The sequence below is a fragment of the Cebidichthys violaceus genome, unplaced genomic scaffold (assembly GCF_023349555.1).
Source record: "Cebidichthys violaceus isolate CVI_PGR_0920_01 unplaced genomic scaffold, fCebVio1.0.p SCAF_5, whole genome shotgun sequence".
In the NCBI taxonomy this organism is placed as follows: Eukaryota; Metazoa; Chordata; class Actinopteri; order Perciformes; family Stichaeidae; genus Cebidichthys; species Cebidichthys violaceus.
This window is the reverse complement of record NW_027176705.1, coordinates 7,710,129-7,723,033: the sequence shown is the minus strand read 5'-3', so window position 1 is coordinate 7,723,033 and position 12,905 is coordinate 7,710,129. Positions and strand designations below refer to the sequence as shown.

The 12,905-nt window shown below is 40.7% G+C and overlaps 1 protein-coding gene across 4 annotated transcripts in view; it reads right to left on the bottom strand.

Annotated features, from left to right (window-relative positions):
• Positions 1 to 12,159, bottom strand: part of syt9a (synaptotagmin IXa) — a 20,302-nt gene extending 8,143 nt beyond the window's left edge. For 2 of the 4 annotated variants that reach the window (XM_068731007.1, XM_068731009.1), the window contains exons 1-3: positions 11,501 to 12,159; positions 1,862 to 2,357; positions 878 to 1,433 (exon numbers count right to left, since the gene is read on the bottom strand). In XM_068731007.1, coding sequence (XP_068587108.1) covers positions 878 to 1,433; positions 1,862 to 2,357; positions 11,501 to 11,648 — 1,200 coding nt within the window. In that variant the 5' untranslated portion in view covers positions 11,649 to 12,159. Of the gene's footprint in view, positions 1 to 877; positions 1,434 to 1,861; positions 2,358 to 5,493; positions 5,531 to 11,500 lie in introns of those variants that run through there. The other 2 variants (XM_068731008.1, XM_068731011.1) reach the window with 2 other exon arrangements.
• Between the last annotated feature and the right edge of the window lie 746 nt (positions 12,160 to 12,905).

Genomic DNA, 12,905 nt, shown 5'->3' with positions numbered 1-12,905 from the left:
AGTGAAACCTATTAACCTTATCCACCAACTAATTCTTCTCTAGTTTATTCAGAGCTGACAGCTCAGTGTGTTTACAAAGGCAGGCAACTTTATTTGATACATTATACTGTCAGTGAGAAACAGACTGTGCAGCAGCGTGATCTCATGGTAAGGCGTATAAATAGCATGCCACTTACAAGGAATATTTTGTATGTCATATCTACGCATTTCAAGCTTTTTGTGTGTCATTTAACACCCCATTGTCATTCTTAACTCGTCACATACAGACGCACAGTAGCAGTTTTAAACAAATGGTTAATGTTGTGAATTCAAACAAATCTACTTTGTTAGGTATATAGGAAAAACATTGGTTTGGGTTAAAATAACTATCTTTGATACGTAAATTAAGTTACGTATATCAGTTAAGTACTCAATGTAAATAAGTCGATGGTTGAATTTTGGTTTCACATGGGACACGATCAGCGGTCTCCTGAAAGTCATGTGTTTGTGTGTTTGTGCGACCTATCCATACACTCTGCCCTCCTGCCCATGTGGACTTTCTTGCTCTTTACACTGCATCACCTGACTTCCAGAGGGCTTGCTCTGAGAGTCTAATATTGCTGCGGCGAAAAATGACAGACGAGAGCAAAAAAATGCATCATGAAGAAATTACGTAAGAAATTGGCAGGTCATCACTACACCATTTGCTGATATCAAGCTGTGTACTGAAATGAAGGACTCAAATTTGTGCCAAATATGTAGCTCTCAATAAAGTTGCAGCCAATCTTTCAGACTTCTTAAAACACCTTGTGCCTTTTGTGGTAATGATAACAAGTTAAAAATAACATGGCATATCTAAGTGAGCATTACTTCATATTGAACATAAGAGCTGACTCACCGAGGAGACGTACTGGATGTCACGGCAGAGTTTCGTCTCCCTGGGGAAATCGGCCAGATCTAGGAAGTTGTCCACAACCACTTGGCCAATAATGTCATGGCGTGAAAACCGGTCAAAGTCATAGACACTGAAGTGCAGCTTACGTGTAGGAAGCTCGGAGTATGCCACAGGAAACAGGAAGACCTCATCAAACACAGGATTTAGCGTCTTACGGTGCACCTTGGTCTGGTGCTTGGTCTGACGATCAGGGAGAAGGTAGATCTTAACATAAGGGTCAGAGGTGCCAGAAAAGTCCTTGGCTGGGAGTTCCTCTGCTTTGTGGATCTTAACTATTAACTGTTCCAGGTCACAGTCAAATTTGAGGATAAAGTGGAGGCGCCCACAACCCCCACCTCTGCGACTGACTTCATCTCCCTCAAGGGAGCGCTGTTTGTAGAGTTCAGGTTTGAGGCGACCAAGGCCCAGCCCCATTCCAGTGAGAGAGTCCTGTCTTTGGAACTGAGCCACGTTGAAGTCTGGGTTAGACAGGTTCATATGCCTGCGAATGGACCCTTGTCTGTTGGCAGAGGAAAACAACAAACATCACCATACAACATCAACGGATTGAATCAGAAAAGGCATGTAGGCATTCATGCCCATAATGCACCTCACAATTTACACCCAATACCAATACAGGAAGTAGTTTGCCCTATATGTAGCAAGGCAGAAAGCTGTGTGAAGTGTGATCAGCTGTCATGCAGGAGACCATAGTTAACGTACTGTCATAGACCTGCAAAATGCTTTTTTTGTTCTTGAGATATTGTAGAAAGCAACTATTTAAAAAACAGTTGGCATTGAACAAGGTTTTGCTGAATATATTATTTGAATTTGTCTGGCAATGGTGTTGAGAGCCATGAGCACTGTTCATATACCCCAGTATAAGTGATGGATGGGAGCACAAGTGTTAAAAAAATTACAAAAAGTAATCAAAAATCTTATACTTACCCAATTTCAGATATTAGGTGGCCAGAGGGTGGGGGTTCAGTGGTTTGTCTCTGCATACGAGGGTTGGTGTGAACCCCATTTTCCCGGCTTTTAGTCTGGGCGTCAAGTGGGATGTCTGGAGATGTGTGACTGATCTTCATAGCTACCTCTGGTGTGGCCAGGACCACAGGTGGTGGTGATACTGGAGTTACTGGAGCCTCCACTGACACCACAGATGCCACAGGAGTGGGCTCTCTGGCGATGGAGCATTGTGAAGACTCACGGCGGTTGTGCGCCGGGGGGTCCACGGCTGTGTAAACTGGTTGCCTGGATGCGGGCTGCGAGGGCAGAGAGCTCATTATCGGGTTGAGGTGCCCATGGGCCTCCTTGGTGGTGGGGGAGAGCCCACGCTCCCTCCATGGTATCCAGCAGAGCTTCCAGGAGACAAACAAGGAGACCCCAAACAGAGCCAAGCCACAGGCAGTCACTACCAGTGACAACAGACTCACTGATATATCTGAGAAGGTGACAAGAAAGACAGGAAATAACGATATGACAGTGAATTCAGTTTGCTTCCTGCTTTGTTGCAAAGCTATACCTTTACCCTTTCATCATCACCATTATTAGCAACTTTGATAAATCAAGTAGCGTGAAAACCTTTTGACAAATATTTTATCATTGGATATTTGATATGTAAAGCTGGTTACTTAGTAACCGGTGGGGTCATATTAGAACTGAGGTAGTAAAACTATGGCCTATCAGTTCTTAAATGGCTTGTGGGGATTTTTGAAAAATAAACTAGGAAATATCGCTTGTGTATATTTCTAATAAGTGGCACTGCATGTACGTTACACATCTTTGTTTAAACAGTAGATGTTGACTAAATAGTGAAATTATCTTGGTCTTAACCTCTTGGCAGAGAAACCAATATTTCACCATAGCGGTCCTGTTTTTTATATCTTAAGATTAGACCTACATTTACATTTGCATTATAATCTTTTAAGTGTGCTCTTAGGGCATCAACAGAAACCAATATTTGGCATTTTCTACCTTTTATAACTTAATTTTTTTACTTACTGGTGTAACTATGCATTTACTATTGTTTGGCCCATTACTCCTTGTACTTTTCTGTCAGTGGCCCAAAATCAAAAGAAGTTTGACCCCCTTTGCATTAGAAAAATGTTTTATGACAAATTATGCTTCTTTGTACTACGTAACAAAACATTTATTGATCTTTTTCCTATTATAACAGTGGGATTTCTGTGGGGTTTTCCTCTTTTCTTTTCTTTATTTTGACAAGGAATCCTCAACAAGATTAATTAGAATTAACTACATTTATTTAATTATCCTCTGGAGCCTCATATCTGCCTTCAAGAGGATTGGGGCATTTAGTGAACATCGGATTGGAGGTTTTGAGTTTACAACCTCTTTCTATTGAGTTTATGGTTAGAACTTTGTATTATTGTAATAAATGAATACTGAGTGAAAAATGGCTAGCTTGTCAGCATCAGCATTGACAGGTAACCAACTTGTTTTATTTGTCAAGAAGAGTAGATAACTATTGGCACACAACTGACACAAAAAAGAAAAACTAGTACTGTGTGTCAAACACTTGCCTGCCTATATTCCAAACTTGTAAGAGTTGATTTTAGCTCTACTGACTTTCTCTATCTCTTTTGGTAAAACAGTCAAAGACGTTGAAGTTGAAGACGTCGATATAAAGATAACAGTTTGATAAAAAAAATGGTTGTTGTAATTTATCCATGTTATTAAACCCAACCAGACCCAACAAGTCTTCTGCAGTAGTAGCACCAGATATGTTCCAGCAAAAAATGCTACGGTAGCTATCATGCACAACATAAATGGATGTCAATGTACCTGTGGGCAAGAGCAGAAGCAGTGCCTGTGGGAGTATAAAAGCTTTACAGGAGTATCACACCATTCCACAGTCTGTCAAGTAAGAGTTTATGCTTACAAAGTATGGCATGAATATTCCTACAGTGCATTTGTTTACACCAGCACGGGGTGTGTGAGTCACCATGAATAGGGAGGTGAGGTGTAAACCAACAGAGTCATCAAGGGCTTTCTGAATCTTCTCTCTTCTCAAAAAGTGTGACTTTTCCCAAAATAATTCTTTTTTAAAAAAATCATTTAAATAGTACCCAGGTCCAATCTATGACTGTGTGCACTAACATAATTTCTTTTTTTTAAAACATAAGTAATGCCTCATTTTTTGCAGCGGACATGTGAAACATCTGGTTTATGAGCAATCCTCATAAAATGAGTTAAAGTCATGCAGTATCAATGTTAAATATATTGTCTGGGTTGCGAGAGGGCCCTCCAGGATCCAAAGAAAAAGATTAGGGTCAAGTTGTTGTTGCCCATTTTACACAAGAAATACTGTATAAAACATATTAGTTATCAAATTAAAAGCTCTGCTTTCTGTGTCAATGCTAGACCATGAACTCCAACTTTGGTTTATTGCCTTTAAAGTCATGGACCTGAGAATGAGCCTGTAACCACAGTCCCTCTTTCACATGCTGCAACATCCTCTCATACAGACATTTCCTCTCTTGCTCAGGTCTTTCAAGACAGCATAGCCTTAAATAGGCTCCCTCTTCCAGAGCCATACATCTTCAGTGGTGATACAATACAATTCATTGAATGGAAAGCAGCATTTACATCACTCATCGACCAAAGGGCTATCGCTCCAGATGAAAAACTCTACTATCTGAAGAAATACGTTGGTGGTCCAGCACGTCAGGCGCTAGATGGCACTTTCTTCCGAAACGATGATGAAGCCTATCAGGAAGCCTGGAACAAGCTAAATCGTCGCTTTGGCCAGCCATTCACCATTCAGAGAGCATTCAGAGAGAAGCTAACCAATTGGCCAAGGATTCAAGCTAAGGATGCTCAAGGACTCAGAAGCTTCTCAGATTTTCTGAGTGTCTGTCAAGATGCCATGTTGAGAAGCTTGTCTACGCTCTACTCGACCCTCAAAGCGATACCACATTCATCGACCAAGAAGTGAGTGACAGTTTAGTTGCTGACAAGTATCCAGTGAAGTTGAAGTTGACCACCATGAATGGAAAGAACACGGTGCTCCCAAGTGAGTGTGTTTCTGGCCTTTGTGTAAGAGGATACAGTTCATCCATTCATGTTGAACTTCCAGTTGCCTACACAAAAGACTGCATACCTATAAACCGTCTGCACATTCCCACTTGTGAGAAGGCTGAACAATGGAGCCACCTCAGAGCTGACAAAATCCAACCACTAAAGGACTGTGAAGTAGGACTTCTGATAGGCTACAACTGTTCCAGAGCAATGGTACCAAGACAAGTCATTCTAGGAGGAGATGAGGAACCCTATGCTGTACGGACGGATCTAGGATGGTCTATTGTGGGGCGCTCCTCACAAAGCCATGATTCACTGAGCACAAGTGGCTTGTGTCACAGAATCACAGAGCTACCTCTGGTAACACCTGCAGATGCTATTTGAATTCTAGAATCTGACTTCAACGATGGCAGTGAAGACTGTAAAACGGTGTCACAAGACGACATCACCTTTCTCAACAAGCTAGATGAGAGCATACAGGAAAAATACACATGGCCACTACTAAATGCCTCTGTCTTTCAAAAGCAGACCCAGCTTACCTGACAACAAAGATTCAGCCATGATACGCCTCAACCACCTGAAAAGGAAATTGCAACGGAACGAAAGGTATAAGAAGCACTATGTCAAATTCATGGGAAAGGTCATCGAAAGAGGAGACGCAGAGCAGATCGTAGACGGTGGGAGTGAAGGTGAGAGATGGTACATTCCACATCACGGCGTTTATCATGCAAGAAAGCTGGATCGACTTAACATCAGCCTCAAGGACTAGCCTGCAACACGCCGCGGCATTCTGTCGACAGTGGCCTCACTGTAAGATCCTCTCAGATTTCTGGGGCCAGATCTGCTCAAGGCAAAGATCATTCTTCAGGAGATGTGCAGGCAAGGCACAGGTTGGGAAGATCTTTTCCCAGATGAGCTTCGTCTGCCATAGGAACAGTGGAGAAGAGATCTAGCTCAACTAGATAATATATCACCACATCCCGCACTTACTCACCTGCTGGAGACTGATTAAACCTGCTCACTCCAATATGGTTCAAAATACTTTCTCTAAAAGGGTTGTGAGCTCAAAACTAAACTTAGTTTATGAAGGTTTTTCACTTTCTTATTTGTATATGGAACGTAATTTTCAGTTGAAAATCATTCGTGCCTAATGTAAATTGTATACAGTTACATTATTTACTCATGTTTGGTGGGAGTGTAAAGGACTCTTAGGAGGTTCTGTTTGTGTAAGGTGAATATTTCCTACAACCCTTTTTCTTTGTTACCTAAGTTAATCTAGCTTTTATTTTGTAAGTAGCTTTTATTTTGTAAGTGCCTTTTTACGTTTTGGGTCCTTTATTTTGAAGTCCTTCTGGCGAAACCGGAAGCAGATACAAATCGCGTCAGAGAGTATAGTAACTTGACTTCGGATTTAGAAAAGTAAGATAATTGACGTGCAGACGAAAAGAAAAGTGTTATAAGATATCATTTCTCTGCAATAAGAGTTTATAAATTAACGGTTAAGCACCTAGCTGGAACGGCAACAAGGTATTCTGTGTTAATTGTGTTTTTGATGTATTACTGTTTCAACTAGATGCTAATGTTAGCTTAAGAGGGATAGCTAAATGACTAAGCTGTAATTTTAAGATAATGCTATATTTCGGTTTTTACATGTGCTTTTGAAAAGTATATATTAGAGAAAATGTTTAATTAATGCTCCCATGTATATTGAAATTAATTTAAGGAATGTTTAAACTCGTAAGAGCTCATTTATGTTTTATCTGTTCTGTAGCTCTTAGGGTGTTTACTGGAGGTTGGCTAAATGAGAAAAAAATAAATAAAGGCCTCTGGAAACATCAGTACGCTTCACCATTGTCCGGCTGGGGTCCGCTACAGTCCGTATAGGTGTATTGTACCTCCTTGAGTCAGGTGAGCGTAGTTTTATATGAAACTATACTACTAGGCTGCAAAATTAGGACTGCTGAAGCAATGGTTTAAAAAAAATCATGTTCATGGGCTATAATAGAAAACAATATTGTATTCATGCAAAAATGCACTCATGCAAAATGCCAAACTAATGCACTAATGACCACTATTTGGCGCTGTTTACAGGGCTTGATGTGATGGCGAGTAAGTGATGGGAGAAGAAGAGTAGCGGGAGAGTGTGGTTTGACTTGGTCTGGTTCAGTGTGGATGGTTGACTAAAGTTTTGAGGAAAACCCACAACGTGTTAGACTGATTAATTCCGTAGATACACCCACGACGCTTACATTATTACCAAATATCAAAATCCATATAGCGCCACCTAGGCAACTCACTTGCCACATTTCAGGCTCTAACACTGTGCTAATTCATGCAGTACATGCACACATACCTCAAAAGAACGCCAGCAGCCTGAGGATTACGCAGATATTTTGCAGAGGAAAAAGCATGGTTTTTGGATGTATTGAACACTATTAAGGATATACAAGTGAAATATATAGTTTGGTACATGAGAAGATTAAAATGGCACACATTGTGCCAAAAGGGGCAATTTGTAGACTTCGTCTGAACTCTCTCTACTAAAACCTCTCTAATTTTGTTGTGCTTCACTTAATCAAAGTCAGACTTTGCAGAGAGAAAATCCTGGATATCAAAATTTGCCATTGAAGCTTTAACTAAAAGAGTCTGTTGTTTTGATTTATTCTGTTTAGTATTCATAATTAATAAATACATTTAAAAATGCCCATCTCCTGCCACATACAATTTCAGTGATGTTTTTAGTTTTAGTCTTTGATGATACTTCATTTGATTGATATGACAGAAAGAGGATTTCTCACCAAGAGAATAACATATGTTTTTAAGATTAATTAAATCACAGAACATCTTGCAACCAGGAATCAGCTTGAACTGAATCACACCCAGCAAGCTCTACTACACATCTGATGTAGAGTTAATTCTAAAACATTTACAAAGGAATGCTGTAGAACTTTGTTACTTAGCTTTTATATTTTGTTAGGCAATTAACATGCATATTAGTTCAAAGTAAATAAGACTATATGTCACACTACATTTAAAGACTATAGTTTGAGCCACAACAAATCTCAAAAGACTGACAATAATAGTTTTGTATAACCTATCCTCCAAATCCAACGGCACTGCCTACTATAGGAATGGTTCTGTGTGTGGGCGCTGTCATTAGACCTTGCACAGGATCTCAGACAAACAGTCCTTTCTCTGCTTTGAGATCCTGTCAATACCAGAGTATGTGTGATTTGGGAGAATAATGTGGAGAAATTGAGGCACTTGCCATCTGAGGACACTGAGCCCACAGTCTGCTTGGCAGGCCTCCTGCAGAGGGCCGCTTGTAAGAATCTATGGAAGGACTGCATCACAACAAAGAGGGTGGACCAATTTTAGAGCACAGGACCTTCAAAGGTGCAATAGTGTAGGAGGCAAACAAGTGCTGAAAAAGCAATATATGAAGGTCTACCTCCTGAGATGTTATTTGCCTTAAACATATCTCTGTGAGTAAAAGCTGTATTCATTGGAAATTGCTTAATTTTCCCCTTGATTTTCAGTTGTCAACTTTAGCATTCATGTCACCCGAAAACTCAAGATGGTTGTATATTTGTGAGGATAAAGAAAACTGCACAGTGACTGATAATATTACATATTCATTCAATTTGGGTTAAATTACCTTGAAGAGGCAGACTTTGACGTGAAGCGTCCATGTTTGTTTGGGAATATTGGAGATTTCAGAAAAAGATGAATTTCCCAGCAGATGTTGACTTGACCGCTATTTATAACTCAGAAACTGGTAATTGCGGTAATTCTGAAATTACATGAACCCAGCCTAAATCTGGGCCAGGAACCAGGCGGTATCCTCAGGTTCTGAAAAGTGAAGCCAATGTGTAAGTTACTTAAACTTGCATTCTCTCTTGTGGCTACCAGTGGCTGACTCCTCTAGTTGCCAAAAGAAGCCTGATTGTATGGAAGTCTCTGACAAAAGGACCCTACTTCTTACTTAATTTCAGTAAACATTGTGAACATGAGTTTAGGGTCTCTTTTCTGAATTTCAAGTATTTTTCATTACTGCATAATGTTTATTTAGTAAATGATGGTCCCATTTAGAATAAAATAGACAATAAAGCAGGGTATGCTTTAGGGCATTGCTACCTTTTGTAAAAAAACAAGATGGCGACGGCCAAAATTCAAGATGGCGTCTGGCCAAAATGCCGAACTCAAGACTTCAAAACAGCAGTCAACAAACCATGGGATGTTGTCACAACGACTACTTCTTACAGCCAGGAACAGGGACTTACTGGAGTTTTGTCATCGCCGAGAGGTTGCCGGGCAACCGGCAGAGATTCCAGAAAGTTTGGCCAACAAATAATCCTGCACATAAACCCGTAAAACCACAACTTTGTTTTTACACCTTGGACAGAGCTAGACCAGGCCAGCAGTTGATATGAGAGTGGTATTGATCCTCTAATCTAACTCTCAGTAACAGAGCTTATAACCTAAATGTCTTACCATTCCTTTAAAGCATATAGACCTAAAGTTACATTAATTTGATCGTAAAAAAGGGTGGGGTATATTGATTCATCTTTACACTCTATGTTCAAATTACTTACTTATTAATGGATCACTCTGATCAGGGACAAAGCCAGATGTTGTAAACATTCAGGGCTCAGCCCAAACCTATAGCATCCTAGATTTGTTTTTCACATTTAAGGTCATATGCACTATTTTTTAAGTCATTTGATAATAGAATGCCAAAAAATCTTTACATCTTTTCGGAAAGACAAGATAGTTGCTAAGGACGAAATAACATGTAGAATTTACACTGTATTTTGTATCTAATTGTTCTACAGCTGTCATCATTTGGAAAATATAACACAACAAATGTCACTCCAGCCACCTAAAATAAGACAAATTCTCTGATGTTAAGTTACATAACATACATAAGTAGAGTGGGAATTTGGCATATATTTGTAACCTAATAATCTTGAAACCTATTGTACTATGCTGGAGTGTAGTTCACAAAATGGATTTTCAGGTGATAAATCCATCTTTCCATAATGATCTGGGCATCTCTTATTGCAAATGAAGGATCCCCAACTTTGTCAAGTAATTTTGGTCATCAATACTTTGAATTGATCATTAGGGCAGAGATCAATTATTCAATTATATTAGATTCAGTCAGAGGAACTGAGGGGCAATAACAAAAAGTTGAATGTATTTCAAAAACCTACAAACCTAAACGATTCAGGGCTTTTGAGAAAACATTCTGCAGGCTGGATCCCCAGAAGATACCCAGCCGCTCCGCTCCTGACTCTGATTACCTTTCTGCTACATCGACATTAACTTTTACCAGTATGGATTCCTGAAGTTGCCAAGTCATGATTCTGTTGAATGTCCAGAATGTTTGTGAAAAACACACAAATGTTCATAAGCAGTACCCTTAACAGAGACACTGAATCCCATTCAGCCCACCTTGAACTCTGGTTCAAAGGTATTTGGAGTTTTTTTCACTACTGCTACTACATTCTCATTTTAGTATAGGTGCTGCCATCATGCTGGGTAACACATGTCAGCCGGAACTGAAATTGAACCTCATAGGAAAGCCATCCTGATAGCTAACTCCACTACAGCACATACTGTAGAAAATCCACTATTTAAACTGGAAAAGACAAGACAGATCGAGCCTATATGATGGATGAGGGAGTGAGGAGAGAGCTGGGAGATTAAGGAATAGAGGAAATCAGGAGGAAGGTTGAGGGAGAGGGGTGTTGAGAGGGACAGAAACAGGGAAGGAGTGGGAATTCACAATGGAAGCACAATGAATGGAGTATGTATGAGGAGGATTGCAGTTACTGTGCATTCTTGCTCCTTCACACTCCCTCCCTCGTCTCCTGCTCACACACACACACACACACACACCTACACACACACACACACACACACACACACACACACACACATCATACCATTCCGATGAAGATGGTATGACGTTAATTATACACATGTGACTGAATGTCCGTTGCAGTTTTACACAATCTGTAGTCATTTTTAGTAAACTTTCAAACAAGTATAGGATACAGTTAGTGTGCCACGACCGGCGAGCGCAGGTTCAAGCGCAACTCATCCAGGGAGGATAATAGCCTTTGTGCAGTCACTGCCTTTGAAATGTGCAATTCTGCGACTACACGATAATCACTGCTGGCGTTCGTACACAGGAACTGGAGTAATACCACACATTTTGAATCTTGTAAAATGTCAGACTTTTTCCAATGTAGACCTACAATTTGGCTCTCAGTGAAAAGAGAGCCTGTCGCATCGCAAGTGTATTTTGTTGCACGAAAAAAAAAAATAATATTTAATAAGATGATTAGAAATGTGAGGGATAATTGTTAAGATCGAATTTCCAAAGAAAGGGTATTGGTTGTGAATGCACTCTATCCAAATAGCTTGACCACGCATTGAGTTTTAGGCGCAGAATGTCCAATGAAAGAAGGCACATGCACGTTCACTTCGGTTCAATTAAATGCAAGCCTTGAATCAAGCGTGCAAATCATGCCTCACCTGAATCCGTATAGCGTGGCCTGGCAAGGTCTCGGAAATAGTAGATAAAATCCAGGCAGTGTTCGTTCTGCACTTCCCCCTTCGAGCAAAGATCTGACAGGAGTTCAAGTGCCTTTTGACAAATCTCGTCATCTCTGTCTCCAGGCATTTCCCACCAGCATCCTTATAAATGGAGGGTCTCGTAGGCACCACCAGCACACCACTCCGCCCGCCTGACAGTCGCTATTCCACGCTACTCAGCACGGCTTCTGGAGCCAACCACGCAACCGGCAGCGGCACGCCTACCCAAACAATGGAGTCGCTCTGTATTAGAAAGAGCAACAAGAAAAAACGCTATTCCAAGTGATCCAGAAAGCCAACAGCGTTTTCTAGATGTGGAACACAAAGAGTTTATGTAACAGTTAGGAAAACGGTCCACTCACACTGCTGCTCTGGTTGAAAGCCACCGGTTGAATCCACGCATCGCCACTGCAGCGCCGCGCGCTGTCCAGGGTGCTGAATGTGTGCGCGCTTCAGAGCCGGACTCTCGCTACAGTGACTCTTTGCACCAGGCGGTCCGTTGTCTTTACGCCTTCAAGCGGTAACGAGCTGAGGTAAAGTTGAGCAGCATTTTACTAGAGGGAGAGATGCATTCGAGAGCGGTACAACCTGTAGCAAAAGCTACGATGAACCTGGTGTGGTTGTACGTGCCTGCACGTGGCCAATCAGAGGATGACATGATTTTTTTTCGTGTTGTGAAATAGTCTAAAGCGAGACATCACTCAGAAGCCGCACATACAACGTTGCATTTGAACGTTTTGTTTAAATGAATTCATAAGAACCGCACCATTAAAACCTGTGGGCTCTTTATCTCTACCCAGCTGAGAGAAATTATTTTTTCAGTGATCTCTTCATGGCGTGATCCTGCCAAGACAACCGCAGTTATCTGCAGTGACATGGTGTGATTTATCTTGCCATACCCTGAACTAATTACAAATTAGGAACAGGCACTTGTTCCTAATTGTTTCTGGATTGCTCAGGGCATAATTATAATCAACAGCTCCATATTTCTCATGGGACAATCAATGTCAATATTTCAAAGAGTGCACATTGTTGTGCTGTCATTCCTGTTATGCATTTACTTAATTGATCAGTATGGCACACTCCTTCGCCTTCACTGAGTTGATGTTAGTGATTGACAAGCCCAGCAATTACAGCATGGACTCTATGTGATTTCAGGGTGCATATTATCACACTTGAGTGGAAAAAGTAAACAAGGTAAAGACAAGGCAGTCTGAGACATCATACAAAGACATATACAGTTGGCTCTCTTCTATGGTATACACAGTAATGATCCTTTGATGTAATGGATATAGAAATCATTAATGAGGTTACTGAAAGAAAGAAAGTTCAAAGAGGATGCAAA